This window comes from Giraffa tippelskirchi, chromosome 6, assembly GCF_054371585.1.
Source record: "Giraffa tippelskirchi isolate mGirTip1 chromosome 6, T2T-mGirTip1v1.2.pri, whole genome shotgun sequence".
NCBI classification, from domain to species: domain Eukaryota; kingdom Metazoa; phylum Chordata; class Mammalia; order Artiodactyla; family Giraffidae; genus Giraffa; species Giraffa tippelskirchi.
This window is the reverse complement of record NC_137280.1, coordinates 70,445,360-70,460,452: the sequence shown is the minus strand read 5'-3', so window position 1 is coordinate 70,460,452 and position 15,093 is coordinate 70,445,360. Positions and strand designations below refer to the sequence as shown.

At 37.4% G+C, this 15,093-nt stretch overlaps 1 protein-coding gene and 1 long non-coding RNA gene across 22 annotated transcripts in view; both read right to left on the bottom strand.

The window, feature by feature from the left end:
• Window positions 1–15,093, bottom strand: part of KHDRBS3 (KH RNA binding domain containing, signal transduction associated 3) — a 153,162-nt gene that overhangs the window by 87,797 nt on the left and 50,272 nt on the right. For 17 of the 21 annotated variants that reach the window (XR_014057615.1, XR_014057613.1, XR_014057608.1 and 14 more), the window contains one exon: window positions 10,820–10,938. Coding sequence is in view for 7 of the 21 variants with exons in the window: in XM_081504014.1 (XP_081360140.1) it covers window positions 10,820–10,938 (119 nt within the window). In the remaining 14 variants the exon portion in view is untranslated. Of the gene's footprint in view, window positions 1–10,819; window positions 10,976–14,855 lie in introns of all 21 variants that reach the window. The other 4 variants (XR_014057607.1, XR_014057611.1, XM_081504013.1 and 1 more) reach the window with 4 other exon arrangements.
• On the bottom strand, window positions 3,147–7,711 carry LOC145511198 (uncharacterized). Its single transcript, XR_014057625.1, has 2 exons — window positions 7,080–7,711; window positions 3,147–5,512 (listed from the first exon to the last, which is right to left on the bottom strand). It is a non-coding gene; the product is annotated as an uncharacterized LOC145511198 (long non-coding RNA).

The following is a 15,093-nucleotide window of genomic DNA, read 5'->3' as shown; positions in this document are numbered from 1 at the left end:
CCTGGTGGGAGCGTCTGCCATGGAGAACTCCCTCTTCACGCCAGGATCCTGTCTCACTGCCTGGCGCTCACATGAGCCAGGTAACAGTACTGGCCTGAACCTGTGTAATAAATAAAGCTTAATTTCTTAAACAAGATCATGGACTCTGGAGCCAGATTTCTTCAGTTCAAATGCCTGTGACTTACTAACTGTATAACATTTAGCAAGTTACTTAACATCTCTGTTCTTTAGTTTCTCATATGTGAACAGGAGATTGTTTTACCTCCTCCTAAAACTGTAAAGATCAACACATGAGAAGTTAATAAAAGTGAGGCCTGAGATGCAGAAACCATAGGCTACATACATAACAACAGAAATTCTAGCATGTCTTTCTAGCACCCATATGTAAGACTGGACTCAACATCCCTCTCTGGAAAACACGACCCCACATCCTCTCTCTAGACTTACTGGGGAGAAGAATTAAACTGTCACGAAACAACATTTGGTTCATCATCGCCACATTCACCTAATTACTGCCCAATGGCAAGAATCAAAAGACAATAAATGAGGTTTGTTTTAACCTATCTTCCCTTTTAGGTTCCAATAATTTAACCACTAACACAGTAAACAAAAAAACCCATCTTCTAGTTAGTATTCAGAATACTGATCTCATTTGAATTAAGTCAATGTCATAAATGTGAAACTCCAAACAGTAGCAAACCTAACAACAGATGCGGACTGTTTCATTCACATGAAACAGAGCAGCCTCTTTGGTAACCAAACACTTGTTTCTCAGGATACTTAGTTACTGAATCAAGCTTTGGATTACTGACAATAATTTTCATGATTCTGATAATCATCTCTAAAAATAACAATCACTTTTACATGGAAGTTCAATTTCCAACTTGAGTTTAAATTAATCATTCTTAAATGTTCAGGAGTTTAAAAACAAGGTAAGATCTTTTATAATGCAGAATACTTCCCACTATACATTCTACTTGCTTATTTATATCTGTCATAAATCTTCCAGGGCTCCCTAGGCTATATAAAAGTCTAATGCACAAGTACAGTACCAAAGGCTTACCATGCTAGTCATCACCATTCCAACGACTGCCACAATCTACATTCCCATGATTAAATCATTCTGGCCCCACAGTTACTCTGCGCTTCCCTCTCATCTCTGCTTGTTAACATCCTGAACTTAATACTTAAGGACTACATTTAATTCCACCTGTAATTCTTTCTCCAGAAATAACTCTCCCTCACTCTTTTAAGTACTTGAAGTGTCCATCTACCTCTCTTATGTTAGTATGGTCTTTACTCTCTATCATTGGGAAAAAATTTACTGTTTCTGCTGTTCAACTGTAAATCCCTGGAGAGTAATCAGGACCCATATTTGATTCATCATCTTTCCTGCATAATGATTTCTCAATAAACACTTGTGCAATTAAAGTTTATTTTGCCCAAAATCAAATGGCACTGGTCAACATAGTTTTTATTGATTTTCTTTGCTGCAGAAATCACTGCAACATATTAGATCTATATAAATACTATTATTTAGATTTATTACTTTGCCAACCACAAATCACTAAGCATTATCGGTAGTGGTTGAGATTATCTGGTACTGCACCAATGATTGCAATTTTAACACAGCACCTACTTTAATGGTAAACAGCCCTACTTATTTAGACATCAGCAGCTCTGAAAATCAATCAAGTAATATATACAAGTAACTTCTTCAGGAGATGATATGGGAAAAATCACACATACACAGACACATGTGATACACCATCTGAAATCATCCACTTTATGTGCTTTTTAATCTCTGTATGCTCAAAGCTGGATTATATTCTTTGAGTTGGGATGGGGGGATGGGGGGACAACAAAACAAATAACACAAGCAATGGGGCCCATATATTCGTAAGTTTGAAACTGTTAATCCAGAAAATCTCAGACTGCATAGTCTGGCTTCAAATGTGGAGAATGGAATGGAGGATTTGAAAGTGGATAAGAGGATATTAAAGGACTGGTGAGGGATGACAATGGGCTAAGTTAAGGAGTGGCAACAGAATCCAGGAGAGAGAATTAATTTATAAGTAGAAATAACAAACTGTGTAAATCATTGCATTTCAAGAATGGACTGGGAGAGGTAAATGAAGAAGAAACTAATAGACAAAAATGATGTGCTAGTTTAAGGCACGGGCTCTTAGATACATGTACTGTCTGTCATTCACTGACAAAGGAGTGCTGGGAAAGGTCCAGGTTTGCCCAGAAGAGGTATGAAGTTCACTTATGGACACGTCAAATATAAGAAGTCCGCAGGATAGCCAAGTGCAGGTGGTGCAGTAGGCGTTTAGCTTGATGAGAAAAAGAGGGAGAGAGGGAGAGGACAGAAGGAGAGAGGGGCGGAGAGATAGAGGAAAAGATGTACCATCCCTGGTGTCAAACACTCCTACATGGCAGAGCCGGGGGGCCTCACCAAGAGGGCTGACTGCCACACTTGCCCGCTTCCCTCTGTCACTGTCTCGGGATATATACTAAGTGCCTCTGGTTTCTTGTAATTGTGTGTCAATCCCTTGTTTTCATAAAAGTTCATACTTTGGGCCATCTACTGAATTTCTGCCACTTTACTCCTGTGGGGGTGGGGGGGAATCCTTGGAGAGACGGGTTAAGCTTTGCTCATACTTCCTGTGTCCAACAGTACAGCTACGCCATTTTCAGTCGATTCAACCTGGAGGGCTTCACGGGGCCCAGGGCCAAAATAAGCAGTACAATAATATTTAAGACACCTAAGCCAGTAATATACTGCTAAGCACTAAAATTGTTTTACCTTTTGGCTCAGCGATACACTTAAGAGACCCATCCTCTACCACCTCTCAAAAGGAAGCAGTGATAAAAAAAAAAAAAAAAGACTTACACAGGAAGTATCCATCACAGACTTCAATTTCTTAATGTACTACATTGTGACCAAAGTACACATAACGGTAGCATTTCTAGATTTTAAATGTAAAGAGATTGGGGGGTGGGGGTACTATGTATATAACCAAAGTTTTTAATTACTCATTTGACTCAGATTCTTTACTGTCTGAGCCACCAGGGAAGCCCATAATAAAAACAATAAACCTCTAAAAAAAATGAATAAATTCTTTCATGAGCCCCTAGGTATGGGTGGCTGTTTCTGAACTCCACTTAACAATTCTTAAGCTAAGCAGCTACTTTCTGGATCAATAATCGAGCATTTTAAAAGAGAATAAGGGGAAAGTCACAGCATAAGATTTGAAATTCCTTCACAATATTTTTTGAAAGCTATCATATTCACAAATATCAGCTTTCCAATTCTCAAGACACAGGGGTGTGTATCACAAGATCTCAAGGGCCCAGAGAAGACCTCTGAGAAAAGAACAAAGGGAGCCTGGGAAGAGACTCATCTCTCCTTACACACGCACTTCCCTCCAGCCCACTGTGAGATGCAGGTAGTCAGGAGGGAGGGGGCTGGCCTGGAAGGGGACCTGTGCTCAGTGAATCCAACACATCTTCCTAATAAGGCTCTCTGCTCCAGAGCAGCCCTTCCGCTTCCCCACAGGGCCCCAAGATTTAATGAATGCTACAAGGGGCAATGATCATTGCCTTATCACAGAAAAGGCAACTTTTAACACACCAATATGACTGTCAAATATTTACTACTCTAGGAAAAAATTTAAAGACAAGATGACTTCTATGAAATAGTCTTCCACCTAGTAGTAGATTCAAGGATTTTTAATTATCTGCAGTTCACTATAAGGGAAAAACAAGAGTCAACCTTAGCAAAGAAAGTTTCCCGAGCTTTTTCTCAAATGCCAGACGAAACATGCGTTTATATACACTTCTCTTTTCCCTCAAAGACTCTTAACTGAAGAACTTCTGTGAGACAGTAAATATATCAAATTAAAATATGCATATAATAGGAAAAGATTTAATGTAAGAACCCATATTAATATAAAGTTACTGAAAATAATAGGTAAGCATTAGAATGCTTAAGAGATTAAACAACAATGATCAAAATAAGAAAATTAATAAATCTCATTTAAGCCTGTAGAGTCTAAATCAGTACAGTAAATCTTAAAAATCACAGTAATAGTACACAGGTATCTCCTAAATTAACAATCTGGGGCATGTTTTTCCCCACAAATGGGAATGTGTTTTTCATCCTAATTATAAAAGTGACACCAAGTTATTGTTAAAACATTATAGTACAGTAATATATAAAGTGAGCAAATGAACAAAGCTAGAGGAGGAGATGGAATTCCAGTTGAGCTATTTCAAATCCTAAAAGATGATGCTGTGAAAGTGCTGCACTCAATGTGCTAGCAAATTTGGAAAACTCAGCAGTGGCCACAAAACTGGAAAAGGTCAGTTTTCATTCCAATCCCAAAGAAAGGCAATGCCAAAGAATGCTCAAACTACCACACAATTGCACTCATTTCACACGCTAGTAAAGTAATGCTCAAAATTCTCCAAGCCAGGCTTCAGCAATATGTGAACTGTGAACTTCCAGATGTTCAAGCTGATTTTAGAAAAGGCAGAGGAACCAGAGATCAAATTGCCAACATTCAATAGATCATTGAAAAAGCAAGAGAGTTCCAGAAAAACACCTATTTCTGCTTTATTGACTATGCCAAAGCCGTTGACTGTATGGATCACAAGAAACTGTGGAAAATTCTGAAAGAGATGGGAATACCAGACCACCTGACCTGCGTCTTGAGAAACCCGTATGCAGGTCAGGAAGCAACAGTTAAAACTGGACATGGAACAACAGACTGGTTCCAAATAGGAAAAGGAGTACCTCAAGGCTGTATATTGTCACCCTGCTTATTTAACCTATACACAGAATACATCATGAGAAATGCTGGGCTGGAAGAAGCACAAGCTGGAATCAAGATTGCCAGGAAAAATATCAATAACCTCAGATACGCAGATGACACCATCCTAATGGTGGAAAGTGAAGAAGAACTAAAGAGCCTCTTGATGAAAGTGAAAGGGGAGAGTGAAAAAGTTGGCTTAAAGATCAACGTTCAGAAAACTAAGGTCATGGCATCCAGTCCCATCACTTCATGGCAATAGATAGGGAAACAGTAGAAACAGTGGCTGACTTTATTTTGGGGGGCTCCAAAATCACTGCAGATAGTGATTGTAGCCATGAAATTAAAAGACGCTTACTCCTTGGAAGGAAAGTTATGGCCAACCTAGTCAGCATATTAAAAAGCAGAGACATTATTTTGTCAGCAAAGGTCCATTAGTCAAGGCTATGGTTTTCCCAGTAGTCATGTATGGTTGTGAGAGTTGGACTATAAAGAAAGCTGAGCACAGAAGAATTGATGCTTTTGAACTGTGATGTTGGAGAAGACTCTTGAGAGTCCCTTGGACTGCAAGGAGATCCAACCAGTCCATCCTAAAGGAAATCAGTCCTGGGTGTTCATTGGAAGGACTGATGTTGAAGCTGAAACTCCAATACTTTGGCCATCTGATGCGAAGAGCTGACTCATTTGAAAAGACCCTGATGCTGGGAAAGATTGAAGGCAGGAGGAGAAGGGGACAACAGAGGATGAGATAGTTTGATGGCATCATCAACTCAATGGACATGAGTTTGGGTAAACTCCAGGGGATTGGTGATGCACAGGGAGGCCTGGCATGCTGCGGTTCATGGGGTGGCAAAGAGTCGGACAGAGCAACTGAACTGAACTGATGTAAATTGAAAGCGAAAGTCGCTCAGTTGTGTCCAACTCTTATGACCCCACGGACTATACAGTCCATGGAATTCTCCAGGCCAGAATATTGGAGTGTGTAGCCTTTCCCTTCTCCAAGGGATCTTCCCAACCCAGAGATTGAACCCAGGTCTCTTGCATTGCAGGCGGATTCTTTACCACCTGAGCCACAAGGGGAGCCCAAGAATACTGGAGTGGGTAGCCTACCCCTTCTCCAGCAGATCTTCCCAACCCAGAAATCGAACTGGGGTCTCCTGCATTGCAGGCAGATTCTTTACCAACTGAGTTAATCAGGGAGCCCTATGTAAAGCAGAAAACTTCTAAACAAGGGCTTCCCTTGTGGTTCAGACGGTAAAGAATCCGCCTGCAATGTAGGGGACCCATGTTCAATCCCTGGGTTGGGAAGATCCCCTGGAGGAGGAAATGGCAATCCACTCCAGTATTCATGCCTGGGGAATCCCACGGACAGAGGAGCCTGGCAGGCTATACAGTCCATGGGGTCACAAAGAGTCAGATAAGACTGAGCAACTAACACTTTCACTTTCAAAGTAGAAAACAGCATAGAAGCCTACCCTCCAGAAAATAATTGCTCTTAAGATTCAAGTTAGTTTTTTTTTTTAATAAATGTTCAACTAGAATTTTATCTGTTTTACACATTTGCTTCTCCTTTTTTATTTAACAGTATGACAGAAATGGCAACATACTCCAGTATTCTTGCCTGAAAAATTTTAATCAGTTTGTTTTCCAGGCACAATTCCTGGCTCAGAGAAGACCCTCCATAAATGTTTGGTATATGAATGTATAGAAGGGTTCAATGATGAAGAAACAGTGTATTAAAAAAAATCAATGTAAAATCTAAACCACAAGGCATTCAAGGTCCTCAAAGATAGCATGCCTTGTTCCAATGGAGATTTGGCACTTAGGTTAATTCTTACATCTAGTCACTGCCCAGAACCAAGAGTTAGAGTTTACCCACAAGAAACTATGGAGGATAATTTCTACAGCTTAAAGTCTTAAAAAACAAATCATGAAACAGTGTTTGAGTTTCATATTTTACAAGCTTGCACACATACTCAAGAGAGCAAATGTACTTCAGGTTTAAACACTTGAGGACTCATGTCCAATGCTGTGCAACTGAAAGAGTGTTGAATCGGTTCATTAAGAGAAGAGAAATTATTCAGTTAATGGAATCTTATTAGATGGAGTTTCTCTGAACAGGTATGGTGCCCTCAATCCCACACCAAGCTGCCCGCCCACTTCAAGCTGCCCGCCCACTGCTACTCTAGATGGGTGAGTACTGCCGGCTTCCTCCAGCTCAGCCTATTAACTGACACCAGCATCAAAGTTTTTTCTTAGAACTGATGTGAGTGCTATATTAGCCTCTACACAAGGCTGGCTTGAGATTCAAATGCTCAATTTGCTAAGCAGAAATATCCTTTTCTGCATTCTGAAAGAAGATTTCCAAGCAGCCTACTTCAGACATGAGGACTTGAAATGGACTCTGATCTCTGTGAGATACAGCAATTATAATCTGTCTTCCCCTATTCTCCTCAAAGCTGACACTGAAAAACAACATTTGAGGTTTATTTCATATACTTAGCCCAAACACTTTATGTCACATACTTCCTTATACACAGCAGAGTGTTAACTTCAGATTAATTATCTGCTAGACTATGAACTCTTTAAAGATGGGGACAGCCTCTGCATCTTTCCTCCATAAAATGCACATCAAGCTTGGCAAATTAATTTATTAAAGTTTCCATAAGCCATGCTTTGCTTAGTAATTATTATGTCTATAAAATGTTCATAACAGTTTTTTGTTTACTAAAATGTATATCCTCAGTTTTTGCAAATAGAGCTAAGTAAGTTCTTGTCTATAAGTAAACAACTATAAACTCTTAAATATGGAACAAAATACAAAAAGGAACCATCTAAAGTCTGTAGAATGCTCAAAATCAAAGAGATTTTAGAAGGGAGTCAAGACTTGGAAGAAGGAAATGGCCTGGGTGAATTTACTGATTGTAGTAGAGCTTTTTAGCTGAGTAGCAGAGTTTGAGGCAAACACAGTGCTGAAATTAATGGGGGGAATGCTAGAAATGACAGACTTGGGGAGCCCAAAATTTTGTGTATAAAATCTGCCATCATGTATGCCAAAAATAAATGTATAAGTACAACTAAGAGGTAAACGAAGTTCTGCATTCCCATCCAACAGTCTGCGGTCTGAGTCCAAAAATATCAACATTCCTCAAAGAAACAGAACAGAATCCAGTTTCCACATTATACAATCCAAATATATATGATATCTGATTCATATATAAATATATATATATTTGAAAACATTTTCATACCACCAAACTCTAGGCCCAGACAGCTTCACTAGTAAATTCGATCTAATGATAAAGAAAATACAGCACCAAACTGAAATTTATTCTTTAGAGGAAAAAAAAAGAGGGGACACTTCTTCACTCACAATATAATGTTTATATGTATAAATATTAGTCTATGTATACTTTGTATTATAAATACATATTTATGTATAAATATATATTTACATAAATTTATATAACATTTTAGATAAATATATGTAGGTTATAGGCCACTATCACTCAGGAATACAGAAGCATTTGATTTCAACAATGTATAAAAAGGATAATATATCATTAAGTAGACTTTAATTAAGAAATGCAAAACTGGTTTAATTTAGCCAAATCAATAACATTCACTCTATTAACAGTACAAAGGAGAAAAATCCTGTGCTCATTTCAGTAGATGCACAAAGGATATTCAACAAAAGTCAGCATCTAGTCAGAATCAAATAGTCAACAAAGCTAAAGTAGACGAAAACTTCAAATTCCCACAGCTTTTACCACACTTACTGGTAAAATATTGAATGTTTTCCACACTGATGAGAACAAGAGAAAAATGCCTAATCTCACCACTTGTAGTCAAGCATTACACTAGGGATCCTAACCAATATAGTAATACAAGATAACAACAAACATAAAAATTGGAAAGAAAGAAGTAAACTGTTTATGCAGATAATATGATTATGTAATAGCATATTCTGAAGATTCTATAAAACAATTATGAGAACAGGTGAATTTTCCAAGGTAGAAGAATATAAGGTCAATATACAAAAGTTTCTATTAGAGGCAAAAAATTGGAAGAGAATATTTCAAAATATTCATTTTACAAGTGTTCAAAAGACAAAAAATACTTTTAGGAGTAAGTTTAACAAAAGACAAGACCTTTCCCCTAAAAGTGATGGAAATTAAATGGACAGATATATCGTATTCAAGGAAGGGACACCTTAATATTATTAAGATGTCAGAGCTCCCTAAATGGATAGACAGAATCAATGCAACTGCATCATAATCCCAGCAGAATGTTCTGCAAAAATAATTCTTAAATTTATATAGTGTTGCAAAGGATCTACATCCAAACAATCCTGAAAAAGGACAAAGTTGAAGGGACAACATTACCTAACTTCACGTCTTACTACAAAAAGCTGCAGTAATGAAGACTGTATGGTACTGGCATAATGATCCATAAATAGATCAATGAAACAAAACAGAAAGTATAGAGATAGATCCTCACTTAACACAGTCACCCAATTTCCAACACAGGTACCAATGCAATCAGTGGGAGGAGAATATCTTTCAACAGATGACTTTGAAAAAAACTAGATATCCATATGAAGAAAAAATGAATTGACTGTCTATCTCATACTGTACACAAAAGCCAATTTGCGATGTATCACGGACATAAAATTAAAAGCTATAATGATAAAGCTTTTAGAGGAAATGGAAGAAACGATCATTTTAACTTATAAAAGATTCTAACATTTCCTTGAGGTTGGCAAAGATTTCTTAGTTGACAGAAGGTAAAATCATGAAAGAAAAACTTGATCCATTACACGTTATCCAAATTAAAAATGTATCACAAAACTCCATTTAGAAAATAATAGGTAAGCCACAGATTGAGTCAAATATTGACAAAACATATATCCACCAAAAGATATGATCCAGGAATTACATTTTTTAAAAAGCTCCTATGACTCCATGATAGAAGACACACAGTCCAGAGAGCAGCAAAAGATCTCAAAAGAGACTTCAAAATTGAAGATATATAAATGGCCAATAAATGCACACCAGATAATTAATTGTCAGGGAAATACAAACTAATACCACAAGAAAATATCAATACCCTATCAGAATGGCTGAAATTAAAGAGATTGACAATATCAAAGAAGGATTTAGATATGGAATAACCACAACTTTGCATGTGTTATTCTAGAAATGTCACAAATACAACCGCTTAGGGGAAAAAAATTATGGCAATTTATTATAAAACTAAATCCACAGTAATTTAAATCTTAAGTATTTACTAAAAATAAATGAAAACATTTGGTCACAAAATGACTTGTATGAAATGTTTACAGCAATTTAATTATAATAACTCAAAATTGAAAACTTCCCAGGCAATGGATAAACTGTGGTATATTCAGGTAATGGATTATTGTTCTGCAATCAAAAGAAATTAACTACTAATATATAACAACAGTATGCATAAATCATGTACAAAGACACTCAAAGAAAAAAGAAAGCAGAGAAAAAAGCATCAATTTAGACCAAATCTAAGATTTAAGATTTTATAATTAGATAGGCTTTAAAAGTACTTATTGTAACTGTGCTCAATGTCATAAAAATCAAACTACTTTCTAGAATAGATAATTAGAGAATTTTTTGAATATTTATGTGCCAAGCCTGATGCAAAGCATTTAACGTGGATAATCTTATTTAATTCTTATCAACCCAAGCTTATCTTACAAATGAAAAACTACAGCAGGAAAAAGTTGAACCCTCTGTCTGAAGTCTGAAATATAACTCAGAAGAATAATTTTTAAAGCTTCATAACTCACACCAAGTCAAACAGAAAGGATAGAATCACTAAATAAGTTTTTAATTAATTTTAAAAGTATGCATGTTGGGATATTCTGCGAAGGGAAAACATCTCAAGAAGACACTAAACGGAATATAAATTAAACAAGTGCTCCCTGTGATAAAGATTAACACGCCTGCAGTGCGCACCTGTCTTACCTTAGGAAACTGTTTTACAGGAATTAACACTTTCTGTCCCAGCTTCATGTTTTTATTAATCACCACATCAATGTACTTTTCTTCATCCTTGCCTTCTCCTTTTTGAAACTTCTCTATTTCTGTGGAGGAAAAACAGAAAACCATGAAGTGTCGGACCTGGAACTTCAGAGACTGGGGGTTCTCCTTAGCTCTATGGTGGCAAGAAACCAAATACAGAATGTGGACTTCAGACACCTACAGCTTGCTCATGCTCCCGTTTTACTGATGATTCTTCACCAGTAAGTGGGGAAACACACACCCGTGCACACACACATGTGCTCCAAAGTCAAGTCTCAATGACCCAAGTTCATGGAGGGGAACAATACACCAGCTACAAACATAAACACAGACTCTTTGAGGTCCTCTGGAATTCTCAAAAAAGGCTGATCAAACAGCAAAGAAAAGCCAGCAAGCATTCTCAGTTTAGCATTACCAAGTACTGACAGCCCGTTTTACCAGCTCTGCCTGGGTCTCCAAGGCAGTTCCCACCAAGAAGGATTCTCTTAGGGGACATTAAAAGCCCTAGACTAGACAGCTTTGTGACAGTCACCTTCCCAACAAAATCTTCCCACCTCACAAGTGACAAGCCCAACCACAAGCTCATGGCTTTGTTAGTGTGCTCTTTTCTCTACTGGTGATGCTATTTTGATGATTTCCATTTCACACATCGCCTTCAAGATTCAACCACATTAAATATTACTTTTTATGCAACTGTCACTTTCCTTGACAGGACAGCAGAATCAGTCACTCCCACCACGACACTCACAAGATACTTCATGCACAATTCTACTATCATTCCCAGTTTAGGCCTCCAGCTTCTGAGCAAAGCTTCTAAGGATAAAGACAATTACTAAATCTCCAAATACATTGGTTATTTTGTTTGCTTTCTTGTATTATGCTATGTTTTGCTTCTCTAAAACTGATCATTCTATATAGAATCTGCATGGGAACAAGATACATTGAACAGAAGTATTTGAAATATAAACATTTACGTAGATAATTCTTGCCATGGTTGTTGGAAAAACCTTTCGAGAGTACTTTATTTTGACATTTTTCTATAAATAAAATATAAAAAAATAAAATGAAAGTTTCTCCTATATCCATACTCCAGAAGTTAATAGTATACCATGTTATATACTCTTATTGTCCATAAATAAGTCACACCTGTGCATGGTGGCTCTGAGCTAAATTAGTTTGGTTTTCCTCAGTAAAAAGCAATAAGTCACATGCCATTTGCTCCATCGAGTACAATTTGTGAGTTCAGCTTTAATTAGTACAGGAAATAATTTCTACATTTCATTTTTATTTATCCATTTATGCTATAATTGAGAATACCTTTAGCGAGTTAGAAGATTTAACAAAATTAGGTTCACTGAAACTTCCTAGACAACAAAATTTTTAATGTATAATACACCAGTCAAAATAGATTTAACTACCTATTTTCTTTTTAAATAACAAAGGCTTTTTAATAGTTGTTGAGCACTGATAAGCACAATTTAATATTTAATTCCTTAATCAGCCTTCAAAATATTACTCCTTGTATCAGTGATGTTTATCATTTGAAGCAACATGGAAAGTCATGTTAGGTTAAAGCTAAGGTTAAAAAATTAGAAAGACTTATGTATTTTACTATACATTAAAGTTTGAGGTATCCCTATGATTTTTAAGAAGGAAATAAAAATTAAAAGAAAAGTAACTAATTTCCTCTCCAGATAGTCAACTTTACAAATCTTATCTTGCTAAAATACTTGTTGCTACCTAAAGGAAGCTTTGAAATATGCTGAAATAGTTCACTGTTTAAGATATTTTTTAGAAAAAAATGTAAGGTCTGATGCCATGTTAAAGCGTGTAGGTGTGCTAGACCTAACATGCCATACAGCATTTGAAATAGCCCTGCCCCTATCACGGGTCTGGTTTACATCACGGATATTCTACTTCTCTCAGGTCCCCGTGGCCCCCAGTGGTAAAATTCAGAACTGGCCAAACTTCCATTTTTTAGGTGCTGTTCAATCAACAATTTGGCATTTTCTACTTGACTGAAGATCATAAGTAGGTTTATGTGTTCAGGATGTCCAATAAAGTACAATGCAAAATAATGGGAAGCAACAAGATGACTTATGAAATCTTGAAACTGTCCCTAAATGGGAGTTTCAAACTCTAAAACTCATACTACCACCCCTCTGGGCTTCCCTAGGTCAGGGAAGAGACTGGACAGCTACCAAGGTGGCATTAACCTTTCGGTAAATTGGAGCACATGAAGGCAAACCACACAGAAAATCCAGCCAGATGCTCAAGGTCGAACACATAGGGGATTTGACTTTCACTAATCCCCAGATTACATTCGTTACATACAGTTTAATGTACCAATGCCATCTCCCAGCTCAGAAATAATAAGCAAATGTGTGATTAGGTTTTAGATGATGTAGGGGATTCAAATGCTATGTTTTCAAACCATGGACACCAAATTTCTGTCAACCGGGAAAGCTAGCGTCAGGTATGACATTTTTGGCTTTTGTTTTTCCTTTATTTTTTTGTTTCTGTCTTGGTTCACTATGGAGCTTCCTAAGCAATGACCACTTACCCTACCAAATATGCTAAAATCCACGAATCCTCTAAAACACAGCCAAATACTCTTTGAATTTAAATAAGCTAAATTTCCAATACAAAAAATTTTAGTCATGTAAATTTTCATTAAAACTGCTTAAATTCTCTCACAGAATCAAGCACATCAAAATTGACATTTTCCTTTGTCCCAGCAACTCCATTTTTACAAATTTACCCTAAAGATAAATGTGGATAGATATAAAATATTATATACAAATTTATCCACTTAAAGCACTGTCTTTAATAGCAGAACACTGGAAGTCATCTAAATATCTAGAATTAAGAGCCTGGTTACATAAGCAAGGGCACAGCCACTCAGTGAGATAGCATTAAGTTACTTTACAACATCAGGAAAATTCTTCATGTTCTGATGAGAAAAAGTCTGCACCAAATACACTGTTTGTACACACAGACACACAAACACAAGTCACAATGTAAAACAGTGTGTTCACATTCACTTGTATATGCACAGAAAACAGCTCCCTTCTTACATATAAGAAACGAGTAACATTATCTAATTGTCAAGGGAGAAATGCAATGGATAAGAAACAGGAATAGAGACTTCTCACTGTATTTCTCTTTTATACTGTTTTAAAAGTTTGAATCATGAATATTTTACCCTTTAAATTTGCATAAATTTAAATTTGTAAACACTTTTGTAGAATTTTTTCTAAATACTGAAACAGAATAAAATATGAATGTATACAGGGATGGTCATGTTTCTATTTTACATCTTGGCTGAAAATCCAGAGTTTGACTCTTGATCATTCATTTAAATCCTTCATTAAAATACTCTTTCACTGAAGCTGTGATAAGGATATACCTGGACTGCTGGTCTCACTTGAAGTAACACACGTGTTTCTGGAAACTACATATACAGTACTTCACTTTGAGAATCCAAATGCAACGGGGTTCACGTAGTGAGGGTGAGAGGAACAGGTATCAATCCCAAACAGGTGTCTATCCACAACACTGACTGAACTCTGACATGTGGAGAAACTGTACAGGGTGCTGGGGACAGGACACACAGTCTGTGGGACGACACAGACAAACGCAGTGTACACGGGGCTGCGAAGAGGGACTAAGAGCTCTGGAACTTGGAATATTATTCAAAAAGCTAGTAAATGTGAGCTGAGTACTTAGAGGATAAGGAACGGAGTCTGCCAGGCAAAGAGCTGATGAGCGCTTCAGTGAAGTGAAGTAACCCTGGGTTACACCAGTTCCCTTTCCCTCATCTGACTGAACAGCTGACACGTGGAGATTCACTTTTTTTGGTTTCCTTTTCTCCTTTGACAGTACAAAAGAGATTGAATCACGAAAGTAGTGGTGACAGAATCCTGTCACCACAGAGCCAGTTAGTGAACAAGCCGAGACATGAACTCAATTTCCTCACCCCATGGCCTGGGTCGCTGCAGAAAGAAGCAGGGTGAGAACAGGGGCAGTTCTCCATGGCCAACACAGAGAAGAAAGGAGGACAAAGGCATGAAAAGGCAGGCCGGGTTCTTAACGTCTGCACGGAGATCCTAAGAGTTCGGTAACAACAGGGGGATGCGGAAAGCAGTCTGCTGAGGAGAGACGTCCTCCTGGAAAGGCAGACCTGAGCAGAAATGGAATGGACGGAATGTGGGGAG